Source organism: Sceloporus undulatus, chromosome 2 (assembly GCF_019175285.1).
Source record: "Sceloporus undulatus isolate JIND9_A2432 ecotype Alabama chromosome 2, SceUnd_v1.1, whole genome shotgun sequence".
In the NCBI taxonomy this organism is placed as follows: domain Eukaryota; kingdom Metazoa; phylum Chordata; class Lepidosauria; order Squamata; family Phrynosomatidae; genus Sceloporus; species Sceloporus undulatus.
In genome coordinates, this window is record NC_056523.1 from 136,262,445 (window position 1) to 136,283,802 (window position 21,358).

General features: G+C 41.1%; 1 protein-coding gene across 1 annotated transcript in view; it reads left to right on the top strand.

Moving 5' to 3' along the window:
* Positions 1–20,754, top strand: part of ST6GALNAC1 (ST6 N-acetylgalactosaminide alpha-2,6-sialyltransferase 1) — a 36,549-nt gene extending 15,795 nt beyond the window's left edge. Inside the window, exons 4-9 of the mRNA XM_042454291.1 lie at positions 6,376–6,550; positions 7,464–7,602; positions 8,974–9,077; positions 9,707–9,796; positions 18,889–18,988; positions 20,352–20,754. Coding sequence (XP_042310225.1) covers positions 6,376–6,550; positions 7,464–7,602; positions 8,974–9,077; positions 9,707–9,796; positions 18,889–18,988; positions 20,352–20,522 — 779 coding nt within the window. The 3' untranslated portion in view covers positions 20,523–20,754. The remainder of the gene's footprint in view (positions 1–6,375; positions 6,551–7,463; positions 7,603–8,973; positions 9,078–9,706; positions 9,797–18,888; positions 18,989–20,351) is intronic.
* Positions 20,755–21,358: the final 604 nt, after the last annotated feature.

The window sequence follows — 21,358 nt, forward strand, 5'->3', positions numbered from 1 at the left end:
TTAGCACTGACAGACAGGTTGTTATTAATTTTGCCTACTTGCAGGGAGAGAGCAAATAACAACAACAACTACTACTACTACTTTTCCCATCCATTACCTCCAAGTAAGTGTGCACAGCATGGATTGCAAGCAGCCTTTGGTATTCCTAGGAGAGGTATACAGGTCAAGTTGTCTTTATTGGGACTAGAAGTGTTTGTGATTTTTTCAGATTTTGGAATATTTGCATATACATATAGAGGTATCTTAAATATGGGCCCAAGTCTAAACATGAAATTTGTATACACCTTATAAGCATAGGTCCAAAACACACTACAGTAATAATCCAGTTTTAGACCACTTTAACTACCCTGACTCAGTGCTAGGGAATCCTGCGAATTACTGTATAGTTTATTGTGGCACCAGAGCTCTCTGGTAGAGAAGGCTATGTCTCACAAAACTACAGTTCCCAGAATTACCTAGCATTGAGCGAGGGCAGTTAAAGCTGTCTCAAATGGGATTATTTCTGCAGTGTGTTTTGGACTATAGTCTGCAGGTAATTTTGTGGATGAAACAAAGTTTGTGCACACTGACCCATAAGAAAATGAAGGTGTTGTCTCAGCCACCCATGTAGATGATTTTGGATTTTGAGAGAGACTCAACCAGTACTTTTCTTTTCTTTTCTTTTCTTTTCTTTCTTTTTTTCCTTGTGTGTGGCCATTTAATATATTTTTGGCTGATAAAGCCTGATGATGCTGAGCTAAATAGAAATCTAGTCTTGGTCATGGAGCAGGGACTCAGCCATCCTAGCCTACTTTTAAGTGAGCTTTGAGTCCCCCTCATTCCAGTCCATGCTTGTATTCAGCAGCCTACCAGTTCTCTAAATTTCTCTGTCTGGAGAACTTATTCCATCATGTAATACAGGGACAATCCTCATTTTCTGTGACGTCACCCTGAATGAGGAAAATGATTCTTTAGGTGTGTTTATACCAGCAGCTACTGTATAAAGGCAGGGCAGGCTCACCTGTAATGTATAGTGGAGAGAGACACCCTCAGGTGGAAAGCTTTAGGTTTCTTTAACAGGATGGTAAATGGCCATTTCAAAATTTCTTACAATATTTGATTCAAACCTTTGCCCAATATTTTTTAGCCATTTTACAGGTCCACAAACAATGATATAAGGTGCCAGGTTCTTTACCACACTTCCAACATAGGTTGTTTTTATTTTTGTAAATTCTTACTAACTTATTTGGCATCAGATACCATTGAAAAAATGTTTTGTAAAAGTTTTCTCTAAGATTTTGAGAAAGTGTGTATTTTATTTTTTTTACCCCATGCCTTTCCCCACTTCTCTAAATCTATCAGGTGTCCAAAATTTTTAGCCCATTGAATTATATTTGTCTTAATTATTTCCTCTTCTGAGTCTCATTTTAGTAAAAGTTTGTAAAAGCTTGCAATTCATTTTTTATGGTTTGAGCATTGATTGGATCATGACTCTGGAGACCAGACTTCAAATCCCCACATAGCCATGGGTGACTTTGGGCAAGGCACACTCTCTCAGCCTGAGAAAACCCCATACAGTCGGCCCTTCTTATACACTGATTTTTTATACACGGATTTAAGCATACACGGTTTGAAAATGTTCCAAAAAAGTATAAATTTACCTTGATGTTCCATTTTTTATTAGAGACACCATTTTGCTATGTCATTATACTTAATGGGACTTGAGCATACATGGATTTTGTTATACACGGGGGATCTTGGAACCAAACCCCAGCGTATAACAAGGATCCACTGTAATTGGTTTACCTTAGTGTCACCATAAATCAGAAATGACTTGAAGTCACACAAGAACAACAACAAAAAGTCAATACAATACAATACAATTTATTGAGTAGCCCAAGGGCCGTTTCAAAATACTAGTAACATAATAAAAAGCAGTACAGTGGTGCCTCGGGTTACGAAATTAATTCGTTCCGCGGCTGCTTTCGTAACCCGAAAAGCCTTCGTAAGCCGAATTGCCATAGGCGCTAATGGGGAAAAGCCGCGTTTCGTGCGAAAAAGCCGAAAAAAGCACCAAAAATTTTCTTCGTATCCCGAAAAAACATTCGTAACCCGGAACAATGATTTCCTATGGGATTTTTTCGTATCCCGAAAATTTCGTAACCTGGGTATTTCGTATCCCGAGGTACCACTGTATCACACAGCTATATATAAAATGTAAATACAGTGCACTAGGTGCAATAAACCTCCATACAATATAAATACATATGCATAACCTAAGCGTGCACCAGAACCAGAACATGCACTACTTGTCTACAGCTTATGTATATCTAAAAGATATACAATATGTGCTAAAGGATATACTAGTAAACAGATAAAATAAAATAGTTAACAATTAAACAATAATATGTAAGATAGTTACCATAGGGAATAAAACAGAATTAAAATTGGAATTGAAATGGGAGGCAAGAACAACAACAAAAAGTATTTTCTACAGATAAGAACCTAATTAACAGTGCATGCTAAACATGTTTTACTCTAGTAAGCATGTCAGTGAACAGACAGTAAATCCAGTGGACTTCTAGTAAACAATGGGCCCTTTCACACTGAACAGTTACAGGGCTATGATTTCACTTTCTGGCATAGTTCCCTCCTGTGGAATCCTGAGATATGGAGTTGAGTGAAGGGTATTTACAATGATCAGGCACAAGGTACCTGTGACTAGGGTTGCCATAAGTCAGGACCTCCAAACCGGGACAAATGTAGGACACGTTTTTCTAAAAATGGAGGACACGCAAAAAAATTTGGTGCTTTTTAAAAAATGTTAATATAAATGCATGTTTTTTAGGCATGATCAAAATGGAGGACATTTGGGCATTATTTCTAGACAGATGGCAGAAATGTACTTCCCTTTCTGGCCAAACACCCCCAACTTCCATTCCAAAACACACACAACAGCACATTTGGGCATTGAACATGGCTTTACTTAACATGGCCTCTTGCATCAGAGGCTTATTCCATAACCAAACCCCTTGGGTTTAACACTTAGCATGGTTTAACATGGCTATGCATATTGAACATGTCAAGGTGGTTTCACAGTTCTTGCACCAAGTGTACTTCTCAGAAGTGTGTGTCAAGGGACTGTGGTTTTTCTTCACTGCGCATGAGTTTGTAAAAATCACAGTAATTTACATTGACCATGCCTCAGAGGCTTGCTGATATCAATATCACCATTAAAGAACCAAAAACACACAGAAAAGGCACTTTGGAAAGTCACACTCTCTCGGCTTCAGAAACAGTGCATGCATGCCTCTGAAGCTGACTCATATCATCATCATCATCATCATCATCATCACAAAATCACTGTCAAAACAAGGGAGACTTGTTAGCATTAAAAGCACCCAAAACACACTTTGGAAGGTGACACTCTCTCGGCTTCTGAAACAGTGCCTACATGCCTCTGAAGCTGACTCATATCATCATCATCATCACCACCACCACCATCACCACACTATCACTGTCAAAACAAGGGAGACTTGTTAGCATTAAAAGCACCCCCCCAAAAAAATAAAAACACCTTGAGGCCTCTGGCCACTCACTCACTCACTCAATCACCTCCTCCCCCTCCTCCTTTTCCTCCTCCTCCTTCTACCCCTCCTCCTCCACCTCCTCCTTCTCCTCCTTTTTCTCCTCCTCCTCCTTCTCCTCTTCCTCCTACCCCTCCTCCTCCTCCTCCACCTCCTCCTTCTTCTTCTCCCCCTCCTCCATTCACTGCATGGCCTGGGGCAGAGGGGGTGGAGGAAGAGGAGGTAGGTGGTGTGGCCGTGTGGGGAGGCAGGAGAAGGTGACGCGGATGTGCGGGGAGGTGCCGTCTCTACCTTTGCTTCCTCCACCCCAGGCCTCACTGCCCTCCTCTTCCTCCACCTCCTCCGCGCAGCCATGCGCGGAGGAGGAGGAGGAGGGCAGCAAGGCCCCGCAGACCGCTGCAACCCGTCTGCAACCGGGGTTGTCCCGGTTTTTGGCGGCACCCGTGACGGGAGGGGGACGGTGCCGCCAAAACCAGGAAAATCCCAGTTGCAGCCGGGTTATGGCAACCCTACCTGTGACCAAATTACAAATTCAAGTATTCCATAGGACAGAACCATGGCTGTTAAAGTGAAATTCTAGTGCTATAACTGTGTAGTGTGAGAAGGCCCAGTAATCTAGGAAGACTGTTTAGGATTGTAATTTATGCTGTGACTGTGTCAATCCACCTGCAACAGGGTCTGTCTCTTTTCCTACTGCCTCTTACTTCACTAAGGACCTTATCACACTGAGGTTATTGGAGCTAAGATCAGGGGTGAGTGCGAATTGAGTGATCCGAATTGACGTTATAACGTGGCTGTTTTATCACACCTGGTTGCTGTTCCGTTGCCCTTCCGAACTGAGGGGGAATCGAATCCAAGGAAGTCACGTGATGCAGATTCAGGCAAAGCGGAATGAGTGCACATTGTATTTCCACACCGGTGAATATCAGGGGGATTCAACAATTCGAATTGGGACCCTTGCACATGCTCAGTGGGGCCCTGAAAGCATCCTGAACCTTTGCACTTCCGGGGTGAAGATGGGAGCCTGGCTCTACTTTCATGGGAATGACAGCTGCACCTTTCTTCCTCCCTTCTATTTCCCCTCCACTTGAACGGGAATGACACCTATTTCCCCACCACTTTCACGGGAATGACAGCTGCACCTTTCTTCCTCCCTTCTATTCTCCCATCCCTGGCAGCCAAATTCAAAGGGTCCTCCGTGTGAGAACCCCCTTCCCTTTCATCCACATCTATATCTATGCTCTTGTCATTCCCCTCATCTATTTCAGCAACATATTTCTATATCTATCCTCTTGTCACATCATCCCCTGCATCCTCCTATACCCCAATGTGCTCCTTCCTTCACCCTGACACCTGTCCCATCACCTCCTGACTGCCTCTTCCTCCCGATCCTGGCCCCAGCGACCTGTCCCATCACCCCCTGACTGCCTCTGCCTCCCAGTCCTGGCCCCAGCGACCTATCCCATCACCCCCTGACTGCCTCTGCCTCCCGATCCTGGCCCCAGCGTCCTATCCCATCACCCCCTGACTGCCTCTGCCTCCCGATCCTGGCTCCAGCGACCTATCCCATCACCTCCTGACTGCCTCTGCCTCCCAATCCTGGCCCCAGCAACCTGTCCCATCACCCCCTGACTGCTTCTGCCTCCCAATCCTGGCCCCAGCAATCTATTCCATCACCCCCTGACCTGACTGATGTGTATTTATATATGTGAGTGTGTGTGTGTGTGTGTGAGAGAGAGAGAGGCAGGGAGGGAAGGAGAGAGCTCCAATGGAGCCCCGGTTGCCCTGAAAGCAGAAAGGGCCACCGGAAGCAAATGAGGCAAAATGCCAGCAGGGCATCATGGGAGATTTGCAACCTGGGGGTCTTGCAATGATGTTCAAGAGCATCAGCAGATTGGTATTCCACACCAGACCAATCTGCAGTGAGTTCGAACTGACCATCAATGCGAATCTCATCAATCCACTTATTTAGCGCACTCGCCAAAATGAGGAGCCAGCTGGATTCAGTTCGGAAGCCCCACGGAAGGGGCTCCCATTGAAAGCTACCAGGTGTGAAAATACATGAACGTTCTAATGTGAATTTGCATCACTCAATTCGAACTCACCCTAGTTCTGAGCTAAAAAAACTCGTGTGATAAGGTCCTAAGTATCATTATGTTTTCTAGTGAGACATTGCATCTCCTGATATGGCTGAAGTTTGGTCATTTTATCTTCTGTGAAGAGTTCAGGCTTTATTTGCCCTAGGATCCATTTCTTCATGCTTTTTGCCACCCCACAGATAAGTGAGCCTATGATGGTGGTGGGGCTGAGTGAAAGCCTTCCCCTGCAGATCCTAGGGCCCTTGCAGGTTCACACGGGGAGATATGGTCTTTCAAATAATCTGGACCTAAGCTGTATAGGACTTTATGGGTTATGCCCTAAGGCTAAGCTATCACAAGGTGTTTTTAATAAGCTTTGTTCTGAGGAGGGTTGCCTTTGCCTCACTCTGGGGCTGAGAGAGTGTGACTTGACCAGAGTCACCTATTGGGTTTCCATAGCACAGTGGGAATTCAAACCTTGGTCTCCAGAGTCTTAGCCCAACACCCAAACTTCATGCTGGCTTTCTTTGGGAAGCAGCAATTCTAGATCCAGACAATATTATGGAAGACTACAAACATTAAGCATTGGTGAACCTTCATGACCCATCTTCAAGACAAGTGTGTTTGGGCTGAATTTTGTTCCTGTATTTTAGTTCTATTCAGTTTCTCTCTGAATTCAACTTCGGTTTTACTTGCCAGACATTAATAACAAATAACATTTGTCTTCTCAGTGGTGAAAGAAGTCATAACCATGCTTCCTCCTAAGCCTTATCACCAAATTCTCTTGGCCCACAACAGCAGTAGCAAGACTTCCCGATGTACCACCTGTGCTGTCGTAGGGAATGGAGGAATCTTGAACAACTCTAGAATGGGCAAGGAGATTGACTCCCATGATTATGTGTTCCGGTAAGAGGAACTTCTCTCTTTTATATTGATCTCTCTCCTCTATTTATGCATTTAGCCAAATGCTGTATAGCCTAAAAATAAAGGTTTATTTTAGCCTAGCTTTCTTAAAGACAGTACAAGGCAGCTTAGCAACTGCACTGTTAAAACATTAACAGATCTATTTTAAAAACCTCACAAAATCTGATCAGCATAAAACTGTAAGAAAAAAACAGTTTCTAACCTACAAAAACATCACCAATAGAGGATAAAACAATAATTAGCACCCCATCTCAACAGCAGAAAACTGTCTTGGAGCACAATGCCTGATAGCAGGGGGGAAGTTTAGTTTAATCGTTTAACCTGGAGGGAAATATCAAGCTTCAAATATAAGATTTAATTTTTTTTTTTTTTTCAGATACTAGGCAGAGGCTGAATTGACCAAACACTTTTTTTTCTCTCCCCTTCAGAGCTAAAGTTGTTAGCAACAATATTTTTACTGAACCTGTTGGGAGGATTTCCACAGTTTCCATACATTTTATTTCTACTTTTATTTTGAATATTCACCAAATGACAAATTCTAACGCATATTCATTACATTTCCTTTTTCAACATCTGTAGGAAGGCTGTGATTCTGGCTGAAATTTAATTGTTCTAGTTTCTAGAAAACAGAACCATTCATACCTTTAACTCCTGGAACCTTTCTCCTCTAGAAATGTACCAAAGTCCAACCTTGAATCAATAATTTTACAGCAGCCAGTGAAAATCATCCATCCCAGAAAAGTGTCATGAAATCAGATTCCATCACTTGGTTCCACTACATGCTAGCTGAATTTGTCATTCAGTTTCATGACACACTTCTGGGGTGGGTGCGGTTTCCTCCCCCCCCCCCCCCCCCGCCGCTAACTTTGCAATTCAATGTGATTTCTTGGGCCAGAGTGAGTGGGGCCGTGATCGAGGGCTATGAGAAAGACGTGGGAACAAGAACATCCTTCTATGGATTCACAGCCTACTCCATAATGGCTTCTCTTGCATCGCTGCAGAATCGTGGATTCAAGAAGATCCCTATGGGAAAGGTAAGGGACATACTGTGTTCAAGGTTCATATGTTTCTTCCCTATGGGCCAAATAACAGCTTTAGGGAGCAATTTGGGGCTAGTCGACACGTAAGTGTATTATTCAAATTGCTACAGATTTTCACATATTCACATTGATGCTTAACTGTCTTCACTTTCCTATACAAATGTGCATCTGTCCACCCTCCCTCTGCCAAAAATATGCAGCCATGCAAATCCATGCTAAAAATAAGCAGCCATGCAAAAATACGCAATCATGCAAATAGAAAGTGGATGGTAATGATAATGAATGTCCTCACGGATACTCCATTAAAACCTATAATTCCTTTTTCTACAGAGTTTGAGGAGTTCACCCCTTCTCCTCAGAAAAGCCCCAATTCCTCCAAATGGCATTCTAATATAATGAGTATTTAAAACATGTAGACAGTCTCACCGATGAGGAGAGTGTTAGAAAATGTGCTACCACCAACTCCACAGCACTAATCTCCCTTGCAGCTTATAACCCCCCTCCCCATGGGAGATCTGATTGCAGATCCACTTTTTCATAGTACTTCATCCACTTTGACCCTTAGAGTACCAACATAGTACAAATCCCCAAGAATGATGGGTGTCATTAACTAAAAAGATAATACAGAGTCACTATAGAATTGCCAGAGTGAAAACTGGAGGGGGTGCCTGTATCTTTAATGGTTGTGTAGAGGAGGGAATTTCAGCAGGTGTTGCTTGCTACCAGTTGCAAGACAAGTACCACCTACTGAAATTCCCTCTTCTACACAATCATTAAAGATACAAGTCCTGTCTCCAGTTTTCAATCTGGCAGCCCTAAGCAGTGAATTGATACAGAAATAGTATTGGCTGCTCTGAGTGATTATCTCAGCCATAGTTTCTAGGCATTAATGCTCACAGCTTGAGGAACTGTTGCTCAAAATCTAAGCAGTAGTTCCTCATGCTGTGAGGATTAATGATCTATGACATTGGGCTTGGCAACAGTAGCAGTTTTAGTGCCAGTAAATTTTTTATGACACAGAACAGTCACTGTAGCCCTGGGTCAGTGTAGTCAGAAACAAAAGTACCTGGTTTTATATTGATTTAGTATAGCCTGGACTACCTCCATATCCTTAAATCACCAACCTAAATTTTATGGTGTATTCATCCCCTCCCCATCGTTTTGCCTCTGGTTGTACAGAAAAGCTGAGGTTGGCCTTCCATCACTTAAATAAATGATCCAGAATGAGGCCTACAGCAGAATACAGATTTGGGCTGGCCAACAGAAAAGTGTGCCCAATCCTACCCAGTCATTACATGTGATCTGGCAATGCTTATGTTCCATCTGTTATGCCCCCTACCAGCATATGTGTGGCATGTTTCCTAGGAGATCAAGTACCTTCATTTCCTGGAAGGGGCAAGAGATTACGAATGGCTGAAAGCTCTTCTACTGAATGTGAAAGTCAGGAAGGGATTTTTGGACTACTACGGGTGAGAAATGATCTACTTTTTGAGCCCTTTTCAGAACCACACTTCTTAAGCTTCCGCTCTTTAGTCTTCTTTTCACAGAAGGCTTTGTGACAATCCACCTATGCTATGGACACCTCTAGCTAATGAGACCCTAAGTACAAGTCAGTATTGCTTAGAATTATCTTCCCACCCCTTCCATTGGTGGAAGATGTGCAGCATTGTCCCCTAGCATCCTGGGAACTTTTTAAAACAATCATGCTTATGGTGGTACAGTGCTTGGGCATTCTGTTCTTCAGTGCAAGTATGTGTGCCTTCAAATCACCTATCAACTTATGGCAACCCCATGGATTTCATAGGGTTTTCTTAGACAAGGAATATTCTGAGGTGGTTTTGCCAGTTCCTTCCTCTGAAGTATAGCCTACAGCACCTAGTGGTGGTGATCTCCCATCCAAGTTCTATCCAGGGATGACCCTGCTTAGCTTTCAAAATCTGATAAAATCTGGTGCCTCTAGTTTAGGTCTCCTGTTCTTTCAGTACTATGTGTTAAATAATAGCACCTGCCTTCACCCACAGCATAACTTGCTTGGCAAGTCAGTTTGGATGTAAATTTCATAAGTTTTACCTAAAGGTGCTTTTGTTTCCTTTCCTAGGCCAAGGCCTCGGGATGTATTCAGTAACAATTTCAACCTGGATAAATACTTTGTGATTCATCCAGATTTTACCAGATACATGAAAAACAGGTAATTGCCAATAGTATGAATATTATCTTCAAACATTAGAAGCATTCTGGAATTTGTTGTTGTGTTTCCAACATACAGCAGATCCTAAGGCAAACCTATCATGGGGTATTCTGGGCAAGATTTGTTTGAAGTAATGTTTGACTTTGCCTTCCTCTGAGGCTGAGAGAGTGTGACATGCCCAAGCTCACCCAGTGGGTTTCCATAGCAGAGCAGGGATCCAAACCCTATTCTCCAGAGTCCTAGTCAAATCACTACACCATGCTGACTTCAAATGTGCAGGATTGTCATTGACCACGCTAATATCTGTGTGAGAGGGACCAAGAGAATGTGGGGGGGGGGAGGGCGGTCAGTTATTGATATCTGTTTCCCCAACATGGAACCCAAGGCACCTGTTCAGCACAGAATAAAACAAAATACAGCTAAGAACAATTGTTATAATAACAGTGTTTTAAAAACAATTAACTATCCTATTAAAAGCAACACTAATTTAAAACAAATCAAAAGTATTTAATACATAACAATACGAATAAAACTGCAGTATCCCCATTAAAAGACTCTTCAGCAACAACTGGTTAATAGGGAGAAAGGTGGGATTTAAGAAAACAACAACAACAACAATAATAATAAACACCTACCTAAAAAAATAACATAAAAGTATTTTAATGGCACAAGGAGAGTGGTGCCTGGTCTCATGATGTGGGTCTTAGGTGGGAGAGACTTCAGAGTTCACATGAAGGAGATCAGGAGTTTATCTCATGAATATCCCAGGAAAATCACATAATTACACAAAACGATTTCACACAAAATCTGCCATTAAAGTGGTCGCAAAGAAGCATTAACAAAGGCTTTCATGGCCAACATCCATAGTTTTTTGTGGGTTTTTTGGGCTATGTGGCCATGTTCTAGAAGGGTTTCTTCCTGATGTTTCGCCAGCATCTGTGGCTGGCATCTTCAGAGAATGCTGGCCTGCAAAAGAGGCAAGCATTCCAGGCAAGCATTCTCTGAAGATGCCAGCCACAGATGCTGGCGAAACCCACAAAAGAACCCACAAAAAACTATTAACGTGCATCCTTTTACTTTCAGGATTTCATTTACGATGCATTTCTGATATCACTTTATTTGTACAATTGTGTGTAATAATCATTTGCACAATTACTAGCCATTTTTGCTTTATTTGTGGGATTCTTTAAATGTGCTTTAATCTCTCTTTCATGCCAAAATTAGCCCCAGGGTGATAAATTCCTTCCACAGTTTGAAAGGAGCCACAAAGGAAGCCCTTTTACTGTATATTGTATTCCAACACCTCTGGAAAGCGCCAGGGTGGGAAAGGCAGTATGACATGACAGGACTCCAAGGCCTTAGTAATTATCAGAATGACCAGATATCATAATCACAGAGGAAGACAAGGCACTGCAAAATGTAGGACAGTCAAGAAGAATGTAGAACATTACAAAATAAAAGCTAAAAACACTAATATAAATTCATCTCATATGGTGTATTTACAGCTATATTACATATACTGCATTTTACTATGTATTCAACTGTATTTTTCTTCATCAAAATGCCTTGTTGGCTTGCAATATACTCATAGAAGTCTGAGCAAAACAAATGCATAAACTGAACTTTACTAACAACAAACCCTAGACTGAATCTTCTCTTGGTGCCACCGCTCTGCTTCAACAAGCCAGATCCTCCCTTCCTTTCTACATCTCCATCAGAAAACACTTACAATTGTATGTTACCAACAACAAAGCCTTGACTAAATCTATATTTAAATTATCAATTTTCATTTGTCCATTTTGCTGAATTTAAGAATAGAAGCCTGTCAACATTTGCATTGCATTGGTCCATTGCCTAATACGTTTTCCCCTCCGAGAAACAAATGTGCCCTGAGCTCTAGATATGAGTCTTGTCTGCTGTTGCTTCTAGGAGAAAAGTACTTTAATTAAAAGGAACCATCCTATCCCCCCATGTACAGCAAGGATAGGCTGCCAAGTAGACAAACAGCAAACTTGGTGCTACTGAGGGGGCTTCTTAGTTATGCTCAAAGTGGAGGACATTCTGGAATTTTTCCTGGACAAAATGTAGGGCATGTTGTAGAAAAGTAGAATGTCTTCTCACCCTGGTATTTGTGCCAGTGTTTGGGGGACACAGCTTCTCCGTCCAGATCACTGCAACAAAGGGAGAAGTTGTGCCTTCCATAACTACTACTTCTGCACAGTTTCTGAATCACAAGGACCCGTTGAATGTAGCAACTTAAAGCTAAGAAATACTTATTGTTATGTTTAATATATTGCCAGATTGAGAAGTGCCTCTTCTTCTTAATCTCTTGGGGTTTATACAGCAGGGTTCTGATTGTTTAGCAACATTTTTCAGGAGGACAGATACTTAATGTTTGCAGCCTGTAAATGTGCAGCCTCTTTCTCCTTGTGGGGCTGCCTAAGTGGCTGCTAGGACTCACAAGAAGTGCTAGCATACTGATCAGTACTCTACTGTTTGAAATATTAGCTCATATAATTAGCCAACAAACAAAATATTATTTTTCCTGGTTCAAATGACATTCTTAGCATGGACAAAAGGATTTTAGCAAACTGTCATTTTTGTTGTATTAATTAGTTCACGAAACATTTCCAGTCAGTTTATTTATGAGCATTCCCTGGATGACAATGGGGTCCAGAGCTGAGCAGTAGTTGCTATCAAATTATAGTAGTGAACTGTAGTCACTACTGGGCCATTTTTTTTTAAATAAAAAAAACTATGCAAATATTTATATCCTGGCTTTCAGGCCTTCAAAAAGGAAACCCTCCCCCAGTCTAAATTAAACAGTATGTGCTCCACACACAAATAAAACGGGGGGAAAAGAGCTGAATTTATATCACTTTAATTGGCTTCCACTTTACTTCTAGATCAATTTATACACCACTGGGAATATATAATATCCCAGGGCACCTTTTAGGACTGAAGGGTGGTATAGAGAAGTTAAATAATTATATGACAGAAGAGGCAAAAACTAATCTAAATGAATTGTGGGTCACAGAAGGTCTGACATTATTCCAAAGCAATGATAAAGAAAGGGTCAATGAGGATGAATATTCTATGAGTATAATCCATACTGGCTATGCTACCCAACCCCACCTGCTCCTTTATTTTCTAGTACAAATATCTCACAGATTTCAGAAAAACTAAAAAATAAAATGAAGTTGGGGATTTGATGGTAGAGAGTGAAAGAGAGAGCAATCCTGCTTCAGGTCTTTCAGTGTCCAGTTCAACATAGTTCTACAGCAGAAAATCCCCTTTTCCTTCCTTCCTTCCTTGTCCCTCGGTCATGGACAGCTACTCAGTAAACTGGTGAAGAAGAAATGCTTCCCACCCCCCTCAAATGTTCAGGAAAGGAAAATAAAAGCAACACACACCTGGGCATCGTCTTAGCTCCCATTCTGCCAAGCTCCCTTGGGAAGTTCTGTTATGGTTGACAGGTGGAACAAAGGATAAGACTATTTTGGTAGAAATGCATTTCCCAGGGGCAAAGAACTGCTTGCTCTCCTGACCATGAATCTTCAAAGGCCGCCCAATGACCCATGTAATCAGCAGGAAAAAGTAAATTTTAGTGGCTGTAGACCTACAACTTCAAAAAGGAATTTTCTTCTATAGCTCATATTAGGTGATAGGATAATATTTCTTCAATTTTGCTATTGCAGTTTTAACTGCAGCAGAGGTTTCATACACATTTTTTGCCACTCAGAATCTTTCCACACAAATAGAAATGCATCTAGTCCATGTGTGTCTACACTATTTGTTGTTTATTGCCCTCGAGTTGATCTCAATCCATGGCATCTCTGTGGATGAGACATCTCCAAGACTCCCTGTCCTCCACTGCTCTACTTAATTCCTGCAAATTCATACCCATGACCTCCTTAATAGAGTCCATCCATCTAGCATGCAGCCTTCCTCTATTTCTACTCCCCCCCATCTTTCCCAGCATTGCCCCTAATTTGTGAGAGTAGGCATTTACATGTGCCAGAAAGCTTAGGTAAATCTCATTGTCTCACAGTGTGGTGTAGTATGTCCACACAGTGATATGGTGGTAAATGTTGAAGTGCAGGCAAATTCTATGCTCCCTAGCTATTCTTTCTGTGAGACCTGGCTTCACGGCCCACAATTTGGGGTCAGAAGAGATGCTTCTGTTATCATCATACTAAGACTGCTTGCAATAGGCAATGTGCATAAAATGGTGTAATGAAGAAGATTTAGACCTTTGGCAATCCAGCTGATTCACACAATAATTTGAATAATGGCCCTTATCACACAGAGGGTTTTGCAGCTCTGAACTGAAGCCACTGCGGGTCCAACCATGCAAATTCACGTTAAAATGTGATGTATTATCTCACATGGTTGCTTTCTATGGGGGGTCGTTCCAAGGCAGATCCACAGTCAATCCAAAGTGCCTCCTGATTTTTGTGAATTTGGTAACAAGTGAATTCACAAAAATTGTTTCCAAGTTCACTTCGATTTCAATCTGAATTGGTCTGGTGTGGAATGCAACTTTGCTTCCATCCTGGTACACCCCCCCCCAAGGGTCCCCACATTTCCCATGATGCTGCGCTGCAATTTGTTTGCCCCATGTTGCTTCTGGTGCTCCTTCAAGAACAGAGGCTGCATAATATTTCAATAATAATAATAATAATAATAATAATAATAATAATAATTACTACTACTACTACTATTACTACTAATAATAATTTATTATTTTTAAAATGATAATTTATTTTTAAATAATAATAATTTATTTTTTAAATAACAACAACAACAAGTTATTGGTTTGCTGAGGCACCAGAGCTCTCTGGCAGAGAAGGCTCAATGTCTCACAACACTACAGTTCTCAGACTTCCATAGCACTGAGCCAGGACAGTTAAAGTGGAGTCAAACCGGATTATTTCCCCAATGTGGATGCAACCTAAGAGAAGGCAACTTTTACAAAGGGAAGGAGAGTGGATTGGATTCAAGGAGGTGGTATTTTAGGGAGCATGGAGAATAAGGGAAAACAGATTATTTCTGCACTCCTCCAAAATGGGTCTCCATCAGATCCAAAGGATTTACTTCCAAGTAAAACAAGTTCTATACTGATTATTTTGCAGTGAAAGTTTTTTATTAATATTATTATTGTTATTAAGGAATTATTATTATTATTATTAATAATAATAATAATTTATTTCACTGCAAAATAATAATAATAATAGTAATAATAGTAATAATAATTTTTCCAGTGATACATTCGGATGAAGTAGAGGGCATTTAGAGATAGGTGACACATTTGTATGAAGCAGAGGACGTGTAGGCATAGGTGACATTCCCTAGCATTCACGTGAAGCTAGCATTCACGTGAAACTGGAACCAAGAAGTGGCTCCCTTCTTCAGCCCGGAAATGCAAAGGTTCACAATGCATTCAGAGACCCACTGAGCATGTGCAAGGGTACCAATTTGAATTGTTGAATCTGCATGGTATGTACTGCTGTGATAATTTAATGTGTACTCGCTCCGCTTTGATTCAGGAATCACCACAATTTCATTCTTCACATGTGATAATTCATCAGGTGAATTGCCTTGGATTGACTCTGCTTCCCCTTTACTTCGAATTGGCTCTGAGTTGGAGTTCCAGTCTCACATGTAATAAGGGCCAGTCTTTTACCAAGTACCATGCTGGGTGGGGCATTTGGGTGTAGCAGTCCCAAACACCTGGAGAACCAAAAGCTTCTCACTACTAGTTTAGAGAGAATGAAGATGGCGGGACATGTCACTGCCAGCAATCTGTCATGTTGGAAAGTAAACATAAACTTGTTTTACCCCAGGCCTACATGCAAAACCCACTTCTGGCAGCCTTGCAGTAGCACAATAAATGAGGGTGAGTTGTGAGGTGGAAGTTTGGCAAAACAGCTGTGTAACCATTTCATCTTATGTCAAATGCTATAGAGAACACATCTTCTCAGTCTCTCAAAATCTTAATTCTTGTTTTTGTCAGTTGTGCTACAGGCAGCAGTAGGCAAATGTTGTATCATCTTAGAAACCAATTGATTCATTGCGGTCTCTTTTACCACAGCGTAAAAGACTATCATTTGCAGAGGAACCTAATGGGAAGAAACAATTCACTAAATAGCTACTGCTCTCAGCTTACCTTCAGATCTAGGATGTAAATAAAAACCTTAAATGGGTTCGAAGACCCAGATTCCTGATACCTGATGTGGCAGGGCCACAGCAAACAATGCTGATTAAATCTGTTTGATAGGTTTCTCAAACATCTTTTCTTAATATCCACCATCATCCACTTCAAATGTTTCTGAAGTATACAGTCAGCCCTCCACATCTGCAGGTTTGACTTTTGCAGATTTGATTATTTGCATATTTGATTAATATGTTCTCTCTAGGAATCTCTCCATTGCAACTCTGTGGCTAACTTTCACCAGAGGTTGCACTGGTGGATCTCGAGGTTCCTAGAGAGAACATTTCTCTAAGCATTTGTATGTCCTCCAGCACAGGGTGATCAGATGTCATAACCACAAAGGCCAAGGCACTGCAAAATGTGGGCTATTTAAGAAAAATGTAGGGCATTACCAAAGAAAAGCTAGAAATGGTAATATAAATATAAATTTGTTTCACATGATCTGTTTATGGCTATATTACATATACTGTATTTCATTATATACTCAACCATATTTTTCTGATGAACCTATCTATGTTAAAATGCCTTGTTGGCTTGCAATATACAACTCTGAGCAAAACAAATGCTTAAATTGAACTTTACTAACATCAAACCCTAGACTGAATCTGCTTCAACAACCCACATCCTCCTTTCCTTTCCATGCCTCTATTAGAAAACACATCCACAAATATAAATAAAACCACCACATGGTCAGTGACAGTCTTCTCATGCCTTCTCCTCTCCCTATACCCTGGGATCATGAGACTCAACAGTTTTCCTGTAGTTATTAGGATGTATTGCAGGCTAAACATTTTAGTGATGTTTATCGCTTGGCAAAAACTAACAAGCTCACTGCAGCAGCGGTGGCAGTAGTAATTCTATTGAGCTACTTTTTGCTTGCCTACTGAGACACGAGATGACACATGGACAGATTTTATGGCTCAAAAAAGAATACATTTTGAAATCCTGCCCAGACCCCCAGGCATAAGGTTGAAATGTAGGACATGTCTAGGAAAAGGAAGACCTCTGGTCACCCTGTTCCAGCATAATACTATGGTCAACTCCCAATGGATTTCCAATATGGTCCACTTCCAGTTGCACTTTTTCTACTTTCATGGGGGTCCTGCATCCCTAATCCCAGTGAATGTGGAGATCCCATTGTATATCCTCTAATTCTTTGAGTATATTTCCCAGCAAAGAAACAACATGAGAACTAGGGACCTTTTATAGTCACACCGTTATATAATTATGATTCCCCTGTAGCTGCAGTGACAATATCCTGTAGTTTCTTGGTGTCTGACCTTTGGTCAGAAGCACCAGAGAAGCTCCCTCCTTGAGAATTCTAAGTACTCCTCCCTCAAATTAAAATCCCAGGATTCCATATGATGCTTCCATGGTAGTTCAAGTGGAATCATAACTCTGTAGAGCGAAAGGGCCCCAAAAGAGGAGGTGATGTTAAAAGAGGATCTCCTCTCAGTGGCCGTGCTGCAAAGCCTGCCTCATGTCCGCCTCACCTTGAGAGACATGGGCAAGCTTGTCTCTCAAAGCAAGAACATCTGAAATGATAGGCTGAGTCCACTGGAACAATGGATAGGATTGTAATTATGTCAGTCTTCCATTCATGGTTTCTGGCTTCTGAAAATGGCTGAATTATATGCTGTGATGATGGGAGGCTATGAGGACCAAGGACCCCAAAGAACCTAGTAAGGCTACAGACAAGGAGCCAGAGGTTTGCCGTTCTTGTTGTAAAGAATTGTGGCCACATGAGGGCGAAAGTAAACATTACATAGAAAAACAGGATGTTTCATTTTGAAGTCAATGATGTTCCAGGGGATACTTGCAGAGGAGCAAAGGGGGTTCACTTAGTATTTTTCCTTGGCATGTTTAACCTGAACGTTTTATACCTGAACATAATTTTTCTTAAGAAACGCTGAAAGCAGAGAGAAGCTTACTTGGGCAGAGGTGGGGCCGAGGGGAGGAATGTTCACAAGGCGGAAATTTATAGGCACAGATTGAGTTAAGCATACTACCAGTTTTCAACTGCAAAGTCCTGCCCCTCCCCAATTCTCACTACTGTAGGAAGTTAAAGTTTTGCAATGTGCATGTAGAACCCATTTCATAGAACACTATTTTTCAAGGGATTAGCAACATGAACCTGTTGCAACAAAAACAAGAAAACTGTCTTGGTACCATAAAGGGTCATAAATTTCATTTGGCATAAACTGAACTGAGCTATTGCTATGTGAAACTTCCAACACTCATTGTTTTTTGCATTTACCAAAGAACCTGGATACTTTGGCTTGAGCCTCATAATGCAACTACTGTTTCTCCGATATCGACTGTATCCTAGTAGTAGATGTGGTGGAAGAGTTCTATGAAGATGTCTAAACGACACATTTAAGAGAGTCCAATGGGATTCAGTGGATTTGTATTAATATTTTAAACTGAAAAGAAGAATTTAAAAATTTCCCCCCATGCAGGAAAATTGTTATGGTTGTGTTAGGCAGCATGAGGATCAGACAAAGTTGAATAGAACTGATATTTGGGTATCCATATTTTAACAGTGTCATTCATCTTGAGATCTGGGTTTCTTCTGTGTAAATAAATGCCACACAGCTTGTCTACTCCTAAGCCTCCCTGACCATAGAGAGATTTTTTTTGGAAGAAAACATTTTAAGCAAAATAAATGTATATGTTGTATATCTTGTGTGGTTGCTCTTGTTTCCATTGGTCATACTTACTGTATGTTTTTGCCTCAAAGCTGGATGTGATTTCTGAATTTTGGGGTTGTTGTGGTTTTTCTTTTCTTTTTCATGTGTCCGAGACTGTTGTATTCTATTGATAAACTTGTGAAGTGTGTTGTTTTAAAAAATGCAACCTTTTAAATATCTTATTGTAGGTTTTTAAGGTCCAAAACACTAGACAAACCCTACTGGCGGATCTATAGGCCCACAACAGGTGCCCTCCTTTTGCTAACTGCACTTCATCTGTGTGACCAGGTAAGGGCTCTGTGACACTAAACAGGACATAAAGCTGGTAGTCTTAGCCACAAGAATGCCGCAAGAGGGGCAAGGAGGTTCTGGCCCTCCAGATGTATTGACCTGCAACTCCTACCAGTCCCATCCAGCATGGCCAATGGTGAGAGATTGTGGAATTGTTGTTCAAAATAGAGAGCCAGTGTGGTGTTTGAATGTCTGACTATCTCTGGAGACTAAGGTTTGAATCCCTGCTCAGCCATAGAAACCTACTGGGCAACCTTGGGCAAGCTGTACTCTCTTAGCCTCAAAGGAAGGCAAAGTCAAATCCCTTCTGAACAAATCTTGCCAAGAAACACTTATTCTAGGTTTGCCTTAGGGCTGCCATAAGCCAGAAATGGCTTGAAGGCACACAACAGAAAAGTTCAAAACATCTGGAATGCCAAAGATTCCCCACCCCTGAACTAAGTGGATAAAGAGAAACATTTGTCCAACAGGAAACTGCTGGGTCAGCTACCGCTTCCTCTTAAGGGTACTTTCGTTCTTTGGTATCACTATTCTGCCTGAAGCAAAATGGATGGTAGAAATAAGCATCCTCGCTGGATGTTTCTTTCCCATTTTATAACCTCCAGCACCTTTCTCCCTAGCTGTTGTACATGCCTATTTCTTACTTCTTACAAACTGTTATTTTATTCTTTCCCTCACTGATTGAAAACTCAACAGCTACTCTTTGCAAAATAAAAATATTCAGTCAAGTTGAACTATGCAGACTAAAGAAATATTGTATATCTTCTGATATGCTCTGTATCTTAGTCTAGATATGACATTTTTTTCCCTAATGGCAAATATATGTCCCACAAGTTCCTAACCCCATGATTTAAGTCCAGTTAAGTGTGCCAATAGCACGTGTCATAATTTAATAAGCTACTGCAATTTGTTAAGTTACAGTTGGCCCTCCTTATCCATGGAATTTTATCCATGGATTTAAGCATCCATGGCTTGAAAATACAAAAATAAAAAAGTATAAATTCCAAAAAGCAAACCTTGATTTTGCTATTTTATATAAAGGACCCCGTTTTACTATGCCATTGTATCTAATAGGCTTGAGCATCCATGGATTTTGGTAACTATGGGGGTCCTGGAAGCAAACCTTAGCAGATAACAAGGGCTCACTGTACTTTTAAAGTTAAAAGCCCCAAAGTATACCCAATCATGCTGGAGCTGGCTGCTGTGAAAACTGAGAAGGGAGTGCTCTGGGAAGGGTGAGACTTTGTTTCCACTCCCCATCTAAATCCCCTCTCCAGTTTGCCCAATTTACTTCTTTTCAGCATTCCTTTTCTGAAGCCAATGCAAACTTTTCCTAATTATGTCTCTTTGCCTTCCTCAGGTAAGTGCATATGGGTACATCACAGAAGGCTACCAAAAGTATTCTGATCACTATTACGATAAGCAGTGGAAGCGCTTGATCTTCTACACCAATCATGACTTTAATCTGGAACAAAGGGTATGGAAAAAGCTTCACGATGAAAATATCATGAAACTCTACCAGAGATCCTGACAAGAGACCGAGCACTGACTGCCCCCAGAACAGAAACCTTGGAAACAGGGGTCTTATTTGGATTCAAGCCATATTTTTATTTATGCAGAAAGACTCCTTGGTCCTAAAGACTTCACATTTGTAGAATTAATTCCTGCAAGAACATCCAACCCATTGTATGCACTGTTGGCATACAGGATAAAATACAGAAGGATTTTGCAAGCTTAACTTGATTGCTGGGATTACTGTATTCGGGGCCAAAATTATGGATTTTGCTATGACCTGTGGATAAGTCAAGGATAAAACATAGGGGCATATAGCAAAGGATCTAAAGGATGAAGCAAAGCAAAACAATTTCAAAGAACATACAAAATTCCAGCAGACATAACTCTTTGTGCTTACTCTTAAGAAGGGATGGATGAGAGAGTAAAAGGGCTTGGTGCTTTCAGGACCGATTATATTATTGCTTGTCACCAGGGGATGGTTCCTTTTTTAAAATAAGAGTTAGGATAGAGTACTTACATTGACTCATGGAAAAGTTGACTCAGGTTTCTTTGGTCAATGTTTTGACCTAAATTCCTAGACTTATGCATGAGTATATACAGTAATTATTTTCTGAAACCCGCTTGATTTAAATGAGCTGAGTCATACTGTTAGATCAATTATTAAAGTCCTAACTCTTTAGCTGGCCTTTCCAAAGCCTTGGACAAAGATCCTTCCCTCTGCAACAACCTGAGTTCCTATAGTTTGAACTGTGTATAGAGAAAACATGCGTTGTGTATAATAGGCCTCTGAGCCATTGTCCTTACAAACACAAATACACCCACACACCTTCTCTTTCTGTAGTAGTAATAGCA